The sequence below is a fragment of the Pan troglodytes genome, chromosome 7 (genome assembly GCF_028858775.2).
Source record: "Pan troglodytes isolate AG18354 chromosome 7, NHGRI_mPanTro3-v2.0_pri, whole genome shotgun sequence".
Lineage (NCBI taxonomy): Eukaryota > Metazoa > Chordata > Mammalia > Primates > Hominidae > Pan > Pan troglodytes.
In genome coordinates, this window is record NC_072405.2 from 134,115,389 (window position 1) to 134,129,498 (window position 14,110).

The 14,110-nt window shown below is 35.1% G+C and overlaps 1 protein-coding gene across 14 annotated transcripts in view; it reads left to right on the forward strand.

Annotated features, from left to right (window-relative positions):
- The window catches only part of FAM91A1 (family with sequence similarity 91 member A1), a 203,497-nt gene that overhangs the window by 163,573 nt on the left and 25,814 nt on the right, over positions 1 to 14,110 (forward strand). For all 14 annotated transcript variants that reach the window (XM_054657004.2, XM_054657001.2, XM_054657005.2 and 11 more), the window contains 12 exons: positions 1,134 to 1,191; positions 1,894 to 1,961; positions 2,528 to 2,641; positions 3,860 to 3,950; positions 4,352 to 4,414; positions 8,340 to 8,446; positions 8,951 to 8,989; positions 9,499 to 9,611; positions 10,365 to 10,480; positions 11,127 to 11,239; positions 11,530 to 11,616; positions 13,484 to 13,616. In XM_054657004.2, coding sequence (XP_054512979.1) covers positions 1,134 to 1,191; positions 1,894 to 1,961; positions 2,528 to 2,641; positions 3,860 to 3,950; positions 4,352 to 4,414; positions 8,340 to 8,446; positions 8,951 to 8,989; positions 9,499 to 9,611; positions 10,365 to 10,480; positions 11,127 to 11,239; positions 11,530 to 11,616; positions 13,484 to 13,616 — 1,102 coding nt within the window. The remainder of the gene's footprint in view (positions 1 to 1,133; positions 1,192 to 1,893; positions 1,962 to 2,527; positions 2,642 to 3,859; positions 3,951 to 4,351; positions 4,415 to 8,339; positions 8,447 to 8,950; positions 8,990 to 9,498; positions 9,612 to 10,364; positions 10,481 to 11,126; positions 11,240 to 11,529; positions 11,617 to 13,483; positions 13,617 to 14,110) is intronic.

A 14,110-nucleotide genomic window follows, 5' to 3' on the forward strand; every position in this document is an offset into this window, starting at 1 on the left:
TGTTAGCCTTTTTCCAAAGACAGCTTTTAGGCTTGTATTGGATAACTTTAATACTAGTTATATACTGTTTTCAAGTGAGCTTTATGAAAGATTGGCAGTATTTATTTAGTATTCATTTGCTCCTTAATTATGTTTGAGTGCTTCTGTTTGGGGCTCACTAGCTGCTTGAAGAGCAGAGAGGAGCCTAGAACTAAAGGAGTTGGGAACGTGTGGTAACATGAGGTTAGCCCTACTTACGATGTGTACTTTGCTGTTTGCTCCCTTCGTTATCTCCAGAAGCCCCTCCTTCATGGGCGCTTCTGCAGTCCCATGCATCCCGTGTTCCTCTTTTGGAGGAAATACTGGAGGAAAGCGAGAGGCCCGATAGCCCAGGTAGCATAGTGAAGAACCAGGGTAGCATGATGAAGGTGGCAGCTAATCAGGAAGTAGAATAGTTACTGCTGTCTCTTTATTTTTCTAATGTAGTCCACAAATTTGGGAGCTAAAATAGGTGGAGTTTTTGTTTCACTTATCAGCTTTCATTTCAGTTACATCCACATGGTTGCTGCATTCTGGTTTCTGTTCTTCTATCATTGGGTATAGTTCCTCGGTAGAAAACGGGCCTTATCCCCACAGGAAGCAGTGGGTTTGTTATTGGAGAAACAGATTGGGGCAGAAAAAGCTGGATACAAAGTTTAACTCTTCTACAGATTGGGACTTGTGGGATCAAAGGCCACTAAGCGGTTGTAGTCTTCACTGGTAGTGCATGTTGATGGAGCTGTGCCACATTATTTGGCTTTCTCTCATGGTGGAGATTTAGGATCAGGTATGAAATGTGGAGAGGCTGGAACCCTGAGCTCTAATGGAGCCATTACTTACATAGCTTCCACAGGGCAGAGGTTATGGGGCAGCTGCCTGGGATTCGTAGAGAGCCTCGTAAGAAACCTAGACATGAAAATCTGCCCTTTAATTACTAGGTTGGGAACATGTGTGGGAAGTGCCACAGGGTGGCATGTATGCTCTAGGTAGCCAAACTATGATCTTACTGCTTCCTGTAATAATCATTGTTACTGGCTGTAATAATATTGTATTTATACACATTTTTATTTAAGGACATTTTAGATTTCAAATTTAAATTTTTTTCTTTTTAAAAGGATATTATGAACAGTGAGAAAAGTTATGATTCATTGCCCAATTTTACTGCTGCTGACTGTAAGTATTTAATTGTGCTGAAGAAGGTAATGTTTAGGTTGTGTCTTTGTGCATCCTGTCATCTGTGAATATTGTCATGTGTGTTTTTAACCTGAAATATGTGAAAAATGAGAACAGTAAGCAACATTATCAGTGAGAATTTTATCAGATGATACCAGATGCATGTGTAAGATTTACTCTAAATGTCTAAGAGAGGCATATTTGAGAGTGGTAGAATCAGAAAAATAGGACTAATCTATATATTTCCAGAGAATGAAGTTCTTTCTGATACTTGGGCTGTGTGTATATTGAATGTAGGAGGAAAACTTGTGCACAGTATTTTTGCAGGGTGACATACAGTTTTTAGTAACTTAACTTGCTGCTGTTTTAGTATGCTTACTTTGGCAAAGTGTATATTTTGAATGTGTCATAATTCTGTTGTTTAAGAAGCTTTCGCTGAGAATTACATTTTGACTTCCTAAAATTGGCAGGACTTCTGCTTTTTTAAAATGTTTTTGTTAGAAGTGTCATCTTGAATTCATCTCTCCCAAAGTTTAGCTTTCATTTATGTTTTGGTTGAAGACGTCCTTTTAATTTGATATTGATATTTGACTAGTAATTGAAAGATGAAAATAAGCTCTGGTTTTTCCTACAATCACTTGTGAACATATTGAGATTTCAAGATATGTTAAATGTTTTTAAAGGAAAGACTCTTTTTTTCAGGTCTAAGGCTTCTTGGCATAGGAAGAAACCAGTATATTGATCTTATGAATCAGTGTAGATCATCAAAAGTAAGTTAGTACTTTCTTTTTCATTGTTTTGGGCTCATCACACGGTTTGATTAGTTTTTTTAAGTGGTAGAAATAATGAATTGTATGTCTTTGACCAAATAAAATGTACTTAACACAGAAACAATACAAAAAGAACTCCTCAGTATTCTCTAGGTTATAGCATAAATGATTATTTAAAATTTTTAATGCATAAAACATTTATTTTTAAAAATTGTTTTTGTTCTCTTAGTCTTTTTATTTGCTCATTCTACTTGTACAGTTCACTTAGTGGGTGAAAGAAGTGTTTGCATTTTCAAATGCATTTTTCACTGCTTGGGTTTCACTTGAGTTTCTGGAAGTAAATCTGGATTTAACAATTAGTGTTTTGAAACAATTTATTTTGAAACAATTTAAGAATGACTTTCTTCATACAATATGTTAATATCTAGAATTGTTAAGATTTTAAAACATGAAGACTTTAAGAAGATATTTATTTAGTCCATTAGAAACAATCTTATGATATGATTGATGAAAGAAGAAAGTGGTAGTTTTAGATTGCAAATTCTCAAGTGTTTGTACCATTGCAGAAATTCTTCAGAAGGAAAACAGCCCGTGATCTTCTACCAATAAAGCCAGTGGAAATTGCCATAGAGGCGTGGTGGGTGGTGCAGGCTGGCTATATCACAGAAGATGACATCAAGGTAGAAATCTTTAAAAGTTAAACATAGAATTTTTATTTTTTAGTTTATTTTACAATTTTTAATTATAGCTTATAATTTTTTAAAAAGTAACATTATTTTGTTTTCCTGAAGAAAAGGAAACTTAAATTTAAAATTTAAAATGATCTTAGTAGACTAGAATATTGGTGAGTTTTTGAGATACTGTTTAATGGTGAGGGAGACTTGACTTGGTTCAAGTACAGTTATCTGGGGATGTTAATTAGATAGAAGCTTCATGTAAAGTAACATGATGCCACAGCTACCTACAACAATAATACTGGCTAACACTTTTGAATACCTGCTGTGTACTAGATGTGCCAAGCTCTATTACAAGTGCTTTTTATATTGTCTTACTTAATTCTCATAACAGCCCCAGAGGTATGTATTATTTGTACCCCCATTTCACAGATGAGGAAAGTGAGCACAGAACAATTAAGTAACAGCTCATGTCTTAGTGGTAGTTAAAGGTCCAGGATTTTTTGGCAGTTCGCCATGGAACTTGTACTCTTAATCACTGCAAAGAACTGTTGTACTGAAGTGATAGGTGCTTTTATGGGGCGATAGTGTCAAGATCAAGAGAGTTGATATTCCCAGTGGTCAGACCACATCTTAGAAGGGATATTGGTTTAGAGGAAAGGAGTGGAGTAATGAGGGCACCTAGAGACCAGGTTGTATTTATGTGTAGCTGAAGCAATGTAAATGAGTATGTGGGCTTCTTTTTAGTCTGCATTTAATTTTCTCCAGGGTACGTACTAAATCCATTGAGTGGAAGGCTTAGAAATTTTACTTCAGTCTAAAGTACCTCCTAATGGAACTCTCAAACTGTATCATAATAAGCTAGTGAACTTTCCTGTTACTGACAATATTCATGTGGAGTTTGATTAAATTTCTGGCTAGAGAGATTCTGAATTGGCAGATGGATCTAATTCCAATTCAATCACAAGGAACAAATATTACTAACCAGTAAATGTTGGTACTTACAGTAAGTTTGTTCTCTACATTCTGTTGGTATGTTGCATATTTTGGCACCTTAATTGATGGCTATGTGCACAGTTTTTTGTTTGAATTATAGAGTGATAAATATGTAGTTCTTTGAGCTAATGACATGTAATCACTGGTTTCAACATAAATAAATTTCAGGAGACTTGTGAATTAGTTAATTTGGACAGAACTTAATTAAAAATATTTTGCTTTTCTTAGATATGCACTTTGCCTGAGAAATGCGCTGTTGATAAGATCATCGATTCAGGCCCTCAACTCTCTGGATCACTAGATTACAATGTAGTACATAGTAAGTGGTTAGTAGAAATGGTCTTTTGTCAACATAAAAACTTGTTTTAAACCATCAATAATTACTAGCAATTACTTATCAAGTAGGTACAAATAGTACTAGTTTCTAAGGCATGTTATTGTTTGAAATGTGACCTTAGTCTTTTGTTTTCCAGTGTGGCTATAATTAGTCACATACACTAGAAATTTATGCAACTGAATGATAAGAAAAATTTTGTACTTCAGAGTATATGCAGGAAACCGAGATTTAAAAACTTTCTTTTTCTCTTCTATTTTACTTTTTCTTTCGTCACATAGCATTCATTTGTAAGAATCTTTACAGAAAGCCAGGAATTAGTTTTTTTTTTAAAAATCACTGTTGTGTAGTGTTCCATCTAAAACAAGGTACTTTTGTTTCTTTAGGTTTGTATAACAAAGGATTTATTTATCTGGATGTACCAATATCTGATGACAGTTGTATAGCAGGTAAGTCCGTGCTAACATTTTTCACTGTTTTTTGAATGGATATCAGGTGCTAAGCATGGCATATCATCCGTTCTAGGATCTTAGATGTTAGGATATTTCAAGAAAAATATTGCTTCGTTATTACATTTTAACATAGTATGTTGGTTTTACTTAAATTCTTTATTCTCATTTTTGTATTTGGTGTACATACTACACTAAAATAATAGAAACCCAAGGTAAATTTCTAACAATCCCAAATCAAATCAATATTTTTATAAATTTTTGTTACCTTTTAATCCTTGTTCAATGTGTAGCTGTTTTTACATGTGTTCAGTAATCTCATAGAATTGTATGTTCATTTTCACTTAACATACTAGTGTATTATTTTTTCATGTTACTGTAGTCTTTTTGTCTATTTCCTTTTCCCTTCTTCCTTTACCTACTTCTCCAAGTTAAACCAATATTAAGAGCCTTGTATATTTGTCATACGCTTTATGGTTTTATCAATTTATTAAACCATTTTGTATTTCTGGTAATTTAGATTATTTCCAGTTTTTTTGCCACTACAATACTGATATGTTCAATATCCTTGAATACAGAGTGATGCTTTTTTTTCTATAGGTTAGATTTCTTACCAATTTATAGAAGCACTTACTATGTTCAGGTTATATGTTACAAGTATGTCTTGTGGCATATCTTTTAACTATTGTTCTTATGTTTTATTATACTTAGATATTGAATATTTGTGTAATCAAATATAAAGTGTCAAAAAATTTCAGAGAATGACCCTAATATTAACAAATTAGTGGTGATAGGGCTTATTACAGAAATACTTCTTTATATCAGTGTTGAATCTTGACAAGATATCATGCTCTAGCGTGTCCAGACCTTTGGGTTGGCATATGTTTGTGATTCTTTAATAACACATTTTAAACCTTGTGCATATGTGAATTTTTTTTTTTTTTTTTTTTGAGACGGAGTCTCGCTCTATCGCCCAGGCTGGAGTGCAGTGGCATGATTTTGGCTCACTGCAACTTCTGCCTCCTGGGTTCAAGCAATTCTCCTGCCTCAGTCTCCCAAATAGCTGGGATTATAGGCATCCACCATCACGTCTGGCTAATTTACTCTACAGGTAAAACCCATAGAGACAGGGTTTCACCATTTTGGCCAGGCCAGTCTTGAACTCCTGACCTCAAGCAATCTGCCCGCCTCGGCCTCCCAAAGTGCTGGGATTACAGGCGTGAGCCACCATGCCCGGCCTGCATCCTATTTTAAGCTTGGAAAGATACCTTAAAAAGTACAGGAAATACTAATTTGGGTTTGTATAGTTGATGCCGTAACAAAATACTAGTTTTAAAATGAGAAAGATTTGACAAGGACATGATTTCTGAAGACAGGGTGGCCGTGATTTCCTGTCACAGTTGGAAAATATGAAAGTATTACTCTAGTGCCTACTGTCATCAGATAAGCTGACGTTGATTCATTTGAGATCCACCTATTAATAAAAAGATTAGTCTTTGACTAGTTCATTTCAGTCCAGTTTGACTGTCAGTTTGAACATTGACTCACATTAGAGTAACTTTTAATATTACTTATGGCTGAACTAAATTCATTTGAAAAAAGCAGTCAGAGAAGGGCCAGATGGATGGCTGCCCCATTACATTGATGTGTTCTACCATACTTCACTTAGTAGCTGCTGGTATTTGGTGGTACAGACAGACCCATGGGATGATAATTGCTGAACTTACCCTTGTCACCATGTTACCTCTTTGGCTGTTCCCCAAATTAGAATAAACACATAAAAACAGTTTTGACAACGTGGAAGGCATCAAATTCAGTACAAATAATACCTGAATGTGATTTCAGAAGAGGCATTTCAGATACGTTTCAACAACAAAACAAACAAGCACTATGGTTGGTGATATAAATATAAATGGAGATCAGAAATACTTTTAAGGGAGTAATCATGAAAGGCTCTGTTATTAAATAAATTTATTCCATTATTCATCAAATTTTCTAACTGTATTTTGTGTCTTTTATAGCTTCCTGATTTCTGTTATGCTTGAATGGAATACCTGTAGAATATAGAAATAGTCTGAAAATTCTTGAGAACTTTTGTCATATATATTTAAATTTGCAGTTTGTTTGGAACTTATTTTCATATTTGATGTGGAATAAGGGTTCAACTTATTTTTCTTCTCTTTGGATAACCAATAGCATTTGGACAAATGCTAGCACTGTTTCAAATTTCTTCATGTAGAGTCACCTTACTCTTTTTGCTTAGATACAAATTTTGGCCTAGGAAAATTTCTAATCTCATAGTGCCTTGGTTTCTTTATCTCTCAAAATAGGGGGTAACTGGCCAAGCACAGTGGCTCACACCTGTAATCCCAGTACTTTGGGAAGCCAAGGCATGAGGATTGCTTGAGCCCTGGAGTTCGAGACCAGCCTGGGCAATATAAAGGGACCCCTTCTCTACAAAAATAAAAATGAAAAGAATTAGTTATGCGTGTTGGCATGTGGCTGTAGTCCCAGCTACTTGGGGGACTGGGGCAAGAGGATTGCTTGAGCCTGGGAGGTCGAAGCTGCAGTAAGCCACGATCCCCACACTGCATTCCAGCCTAGGTGACAGAGTGAGACCCTGTCTCAATAAATAAATAAATAAATAGATACATTTAAAAATAGGGGTAATTATACTACTGTACAACTCACGGAGTTAGGAGGATTAAATGAAAATGTGTATATAAAGTACTTGGTAATAGCCTAGCACTTAGTAAGCATTCAATAAATGCTATTATTATTTACATAGCTGATAGTGTAGGGAAATAATTAATGTTGTCAAAGATGGGATTTCTAAAATATTTCTAAAAAGAAACCATTGATCATTAAAAGTACCTAGATGACTAGAAATATAGGTAGTACTAAATTAGAAAATGACATGAGCCAGATCTGTAAAGTGAATAACCTATCCTCAGATGTATGTACATTGTAGTTTTTCAGTGTCTTAATTTTGACCATTTGAATTTTGTCTTATTTTTCACTATTAGGAATAATTTAAATTTTTGGGTACAATTAGATGATATTAGGGCCAGGGGACATAAAGATAACCCAAATGCTACTATGGCCTAGGCATTCCTCCTTCTCAGGATATTTTCAGGGTAAATGTACCCACAGGGGAGAATGGCAAAGGAAAGCATAGAGCTTGTTTTTTATTGGCTGGGCAGAGCACTTTGGTAAATCAGATTAGAACATTTGGACCAAAGAGATAGAAGTGAGTATGAATGAACATGCAGGTGGAGAGTGATGGTTGGGCTGCCCACTGTGCTAAAGGGGATCTTGACCCTGTTGCCACTGAGGCCCACTGGGGAGGATACCAGAAAAGAAAGCCCCAAAGAACGAGTTAGCCCAGTGACTTCTGGTAAACATGATGGTCATGCAGATGAATTTCCGTTTTTAGGATGGAGTAGGGTTGATGGGGAGACAGAGCCAATACTTTGCATCCACCTGGTTTTCGTATAGCATAGCAACTCTTCCTTGCAGTCATTTGCTTTTCAGCTTTGGCCCACTCACCCCTGCTGCCTATGAGGCATCAAAAACACATGTATCAGAAACCCTTTGCAGGCTCCCCCATTCTGAAGCAGCCCCTGTTCCCTCGCCCTTCTACCAAGTCCATGTCATCCAGCATTTCTGAGTTACCTGTCTCAGTAACTCTGAGTTCCATGGTGAATTAAATGAACTCTGTGGATTTCGTGTCTACCTTCAGAGTCTTCTCTGTGTACGTATTGTTGTAGAGTTTCAGAAAACTTGCTATGGAGTGGATAAATAAATCAAAAGCTGCATTCAGTCCTTAAGTTAGAGGTTTCTTTTTTTAATTAGATATGTAAATTATACTTTCTTGTTTTATAAAATTTGTATCACTGAGAAAAATCTCTTCTGTTTGTTTTAGTTCCACCTCTTGAAGGTTTTGTAATGAATCGAGTGCAAGGTGATTATTTTGAAACTCTACTCTATAAGATATTTGTTTCAATAGATGAGCACACAAATGTTGCAGAGGTAAGTTTGACAACGTCTCATGAAAATATAATCTCAAGATTGCAAGTTTGTGTAAAGTAAGTAAAGTTATTTAATATGGTAGTATCTTTTTAAAATCTCCATGTGGGGAGATCATACCATTATTACACTTAAATGTCATTATTCTTAACATTCTTATAAATGTATATTAAAATTTAAGTTAATAATTTATAGTTTAGTTAACTTTTTATATGACTTTTTGTACTAAAGTATTGTAGACTATATTGATCTATCCAGGAATTTTATTTTAAATGAGACGAAATTAAAGAGTAAGGAATCTTAAATTGTTATGGTCACTCCGTGGATTTGTACTATAAGGACCTTAGAGATAGGGAAAGAAGAAAGCTCTGAATTCAAAATTTATTCAGTCTTCTAATTATTCATAACTTAAAATTTTGCTGATTATGATTATGTTGGTCTATTACAACTGTGTAATGTGCTGTTAATTCTAAGAATGTAAAAATAAATTTTAATTTTATCTTCTAGCTTGCAAATGTCCTTGAGATTGACTTATCCCTGGTTAAGGTATGTTATTTTTATACTCATTTACTGGTGATGTGATAACTGAGTGGATTTTACTAGTAGATTTTTATCTTGATAAGCTACTGAGAAACGAAGACATTGAGATTGTTGTTAGCTGTCTGAGAGAACGTGCACAGTAAAGGGGCACTTGCAAAGACAGGAAAGAGCAGGATAAGGGGCCCTAAATTGGGATTCAAACACATGGACTGAAAAGAGAGCACTCATGCAAGAAGCAGCCCAAGCAGTATCTTGTAGTGAGGTCCGTTAAAGCAACAACTCCTGCTTCATTAGGGGTAGATGTAGGGAGGGCAAGGCCAGAGAGTTGGAAACATTCCCTCCTATACATTTATGAAGACTTCAAGGGAGGAGCAGGTCTACTGAAAATAGTTTCTGGTTACGGGATGAAAATGTTTGAGAATCACTATTAGTCTATTACACTATTTTTTCTCTACAAATATTGTGATGTCTAGTTTATTTTAAATGCTAATTAGTTTCCTTTATATTCCTTTCAGAATGCTGTTTCAATGTATTGCCGATTGGGCTTTGCCCATAAGAAGGGACAAGTAATTAATTTGGATCAACTTCATTCATCATGGAAGAATGTTCCATCCGTAAACAGATTAAAGTAACTTAAATTTATTCAGTATGAGATATTAGAGTTTCCTTTTGAAAAGACATTTAATTTTACATACATAAATTTATTTATTTATTTATTTATTGAGACAAAGTCTCTCTCTGTCATCCAGGCTGGAGTGCGGTGGCACGATCTCGGCTCACTGCAACCTCCACCTCCCCGTTTCAAGCGATTTTCATGCCTCAGCCTCCTGAGTAGTGGGGACTATAGGTGTGCACCACCATGCCCAGCTAATTTTTTGTGTTTCTGTTAGAGGTGGGGTTTCACCATGTTAGCCAGGCTGGTCTCGAACTCCTGGCCCCAACTGATCCACCCGCCTTGGCCTTCCAAAGTGTTGGGATTGCAGGTGTGAGCCACTGCACCTGGCCCAGAAATTTTATTTATTCAACCTGTCAGTTGAGGTGAGCCCTTTATATTAGTGATTTTTAATCTTGTGTGTGTGTTACAGATCTTTTTTGGAATATAATGAAAACTAAGAAGGCTTTTCCCAGAAAAAAAGCAAATAAATATTTTACATACAATCTTGAAGGGTTCTTGAATTTTCTGAAGCCTATCTGTGGATCTTAGTTAAGAACCCTTGTTGTATGTAGGCAGAGCATTTTTGGGCTGCGTCTTAATTTTGGGCTTGAATATAAGACTGGATTTTGATGGATTGTTCATAATTTAAGTCTTAACTTCAGTAGATATTTTAGTGTAAGGTCATTTATATGATTTTTAAAAAGCAAATGCATTCTTCATTAATAGGAGTACCTTAGATCCACAGAAGATGCTCTTGTCATGGGATGGAGGGGAAAGTAGAAGTCCTGTACAAGAAGCTTCATCGGCAACTGACACTGATACAAATAGTCAAGAAGATCCAGGTTAGCAGTAACTCAGTTTAACATAGAGTCTGTCTGTAGGTACGGCACATGTCCAAACATACACTCTTACAGTTACCTTCTAATTTTATTTTAGATTTTATTCAATATGCAGTCTTTGAGTGTTTCACTATATTTTGGGCACTGTGCTAAGTCCTAGGTGTATAAAATTGACAAGAATATGGTACCTTTCTTCTAAGAATTAAGTCTAAGGAGAGAGAAGGGAATGCGACCAAACAAATTACAACATGGGCACCAATTATAATGCTTGTAGGGTGCAAAGAGGAAGAGACCCTTAATTGGCTAGAGAGGTTTGGGAAGCCTTCACAGAGAAGATGTTATTTGAGCTAAGAATGAAGAAGAGCCTGCCAGCTGGTCAGGGAAGGAAAGCCATTTCAGCCCGAGAGAATAGTGAGGCTAAGCCCAAAGGGAAACACAGCATAGTGGACAAGGCCTAGGGTTAAATGCTTTTTAATATTCTTTGCGCTTCAAAATAGGTATGGCTGGAACTTCTTATGGCTATAATAGTGCCTTTTTAAAATTATGTACTTTCTGGTTATCAAATAAAGCTGAAATGAAATACTTTCACTCCAAATGGTAAGCAAAGAATAATTTCCATTTACTTGATTTTAAATTATGGTGTTTTCAGCTGACACAGCCAGCGTAAGCAGCCTGAGTCTGTCTACAGGACACACGAAGCGCATCGCATTCCTGTTTGACTCCACTCTTACTGCCTTCTTAATGATGGGAAATCTTTCACCAGTAAGCCCAATTCTTGTTTAAATATGAAGGTGTTTAAAATAAATACTAGATATAAAATAATTTAATGCTTTTATATCTTTTTTAAAGTACTACATTTCTTCCCAAAGCACAACTGACTTAGAGGAGTATAATAACTTTCAGGGAAGGTCCTTTTGTAATTGGAAGAATTAGCCCCTCACCCCCCGATCCTTAAGTTTAAATATATTTGAAAGGATAATATAAATATTAGATATTATGCTTAGCATAAAAAGGGAGAAGTAGAACTTTAATATTTTGTTTCTTTTTTTCAGAACTTGAAAAGTCATGCAGTCACAATGTTTGAAGTAGGCAAACTCTCAGATGAGTCTCTGGACAGCTTTCTTATAGAACTAGAAAAGGTAAATGTAGATTGCATGTAAGGGGATATTAGGGCATTTGGAATCTGTCCTTTCTTGACAGAATGCCAGTTATACAGTCTGTTGATTTGGATGGGCTTTCGGTGTATTCTTGCTCGTTCCTACCTCATTCCCCAACTTAGTACTCTTACAGTCATTTAGACTTAAACATATTGAGTGGGTGAATTGATTTTGTGATTTTTAAAGTGATATGTCTACCTCATCTAATTCTTAACATAATTTGAGATAATGAAGAAATGGGGTATAGAAATTTTAGTCTGTAATTTTTTAAGTTGAATTTTTGCTAAAATAGCCTTTCAGTTTTTTTTCTGGTATGACTCTCTAAGATCACCTCTTAAGCAGTTTGATTTGAAGTTTTTGTTCCATTTACCTTGAATCTGGAACAATGTCCCTGGGTATCGTATTTATGTCCGCTCTCACTATCCCTTTTAGCATCTTGAAGACTTCAGCCATATTTGCTCTTAACCACCTTTTTCCCCGTGAGTACAGCCCTAGTTTTCCTTAGCTCTAAATAAATCTGATTGCCCTTTATTGGTGTTTTTCATTCTTCGGATATTTTATTCTGGCCTCTTTGTATTCAAATAGTTTGTGTGCCTAATCTGTTCCTTGACTAATACTTTTGGTGCCTTTTGTGCTTTATGATGAACTTTGTATTTTAAATGTGCTGTTTAGAGAATTTGTGGTGATTCTGCAACTCCTTTATATCTTAAAAAAAAAAGACTGTAACATTTTTCACTGCTCCTACTCCATAGGATTTTTACTTTTATTAGTGCAGAAATATGTGTGAGATAATCCTTTGCTATTAATTGGTCTCTTTTACTTTTACCTTTATACTGCCATTTATTTCTTCATGCTTCTTTATTTGTTAACCCCATTTCTTATTGTATATTATCTTTTACTAATAAATTTCTTACTATGTTACTGCACATTTCAAGTTCTGGTTTTCTGATTTTTATCTTTTTTTCACCTCAGCTAGTCTTTTATCAAATGTAGCAAATTGCAAGTTGACTTCTGCTCTTTTACTCATAAATCTATGTTCTTTTTCATCACAAAGTCATTCTTGGGAAAGCCTTTCAGTCTGAGGTTTAGTTTTTAAAGTGGATTCTTAGCTATTTTTTAAGTAGTTTGATCTTGATTAAGATTGATTTTTTAAATGTATGCAAATCTGATTTAGTTATTTTCCCGTTGGTAGACCTATCATTCCATTTTCTGTGTTGTTTCTGGGATATGTGTCTCTACTTATTAAAAGGTGACTTATTCAGACTTATTCAGAAGCGCATGCATTAAACTATAAGGCCAGTGAAGGCAGGGGTTTTGTCCATTACTCTATCCTTATCTCCTAGGGAGGTCATAGTCCATAGGAGGCACTAAGTAAATCTTTGTTGAGTGAATTTAAGCTGTGTGTTCAGCAATGGTGAACAGCTATGTTGAATCACAGACTCCAGTGTCTCTTGTAACTGGTAATACAGAATTGTGAACAAAGTTATGAGAATTATAGGTAAAACTGGTGACCTTGGAGTACTTTCCTAGATGGAGCAGAATACGGGTTTTAGAGTTGTTTAAGCACTCTATTTGAATCATATGGAACACGTAACATATAATGCTATAACTTAACATTATTCAATTGCTAAAATTGTTAGTCTTAGTTGAAGTAATTTCTATCTTCATAGATGTAGTAAAATTGGGAACTCAACCAAGACTGAGGTTAATAACTTGTTTCGGTATTGCCTGGGCAAATTTTTGATTTACTACTTTTGAATAATCTCTTATATCTCTATTATATGATTATTAGAGTGAATGGCATAAAAGTGGTATTTTTGTTGCAAAAATCTATTTTCTCTTGGTTTAGGTTCAGAGCACTGGTGAAGGAGAAGCACAGAGATACTTTGATCATGCACTTACTCTGAGAAACACAATACTGTTTCTGCGTCATAACAAAGATCTAGTTGCGCAAACTGCACAGCCAGACCAACCCAATTATGGTATGATAAATATATTTAATTTTGAAGACATGATCATATGAAACTTTTTTCTAAGAAATTAAACAGATCATGCTCACTTATATAATCATCACTTACGTATTTTGTGTAGATAGCGTATTGAATTTATAACTAGAGGCCTGTTTTGTGAATTTCTTGCTTGTTAACTGTTTCTTAACCTTATTTTACTTTTCTCATGTGCCACTAACATTTGTAGTATTTAAATCTGTTCAATACCTTCAAAAGTGTTAGTGTTAATTTATTTAAGTAGCTGGATGGAATTTAGAACAGGCATCAGCTCTGAGGGGTGAACAAGGGCAAAATTTTAGTTAATGTAGGAAGCATAAAATTTCAAGAATGAAAGATTCCATCATAATGAAAAGAATAAAGAGGAGCCTTCTGTTCAAATGCTACTGCAATACTTACCAAAAGATTTTACTTTTAAAAAGGAAATAGATAATTCTTTTTAAAGAGTAAAAGAAGTAGCGGCAATTTTA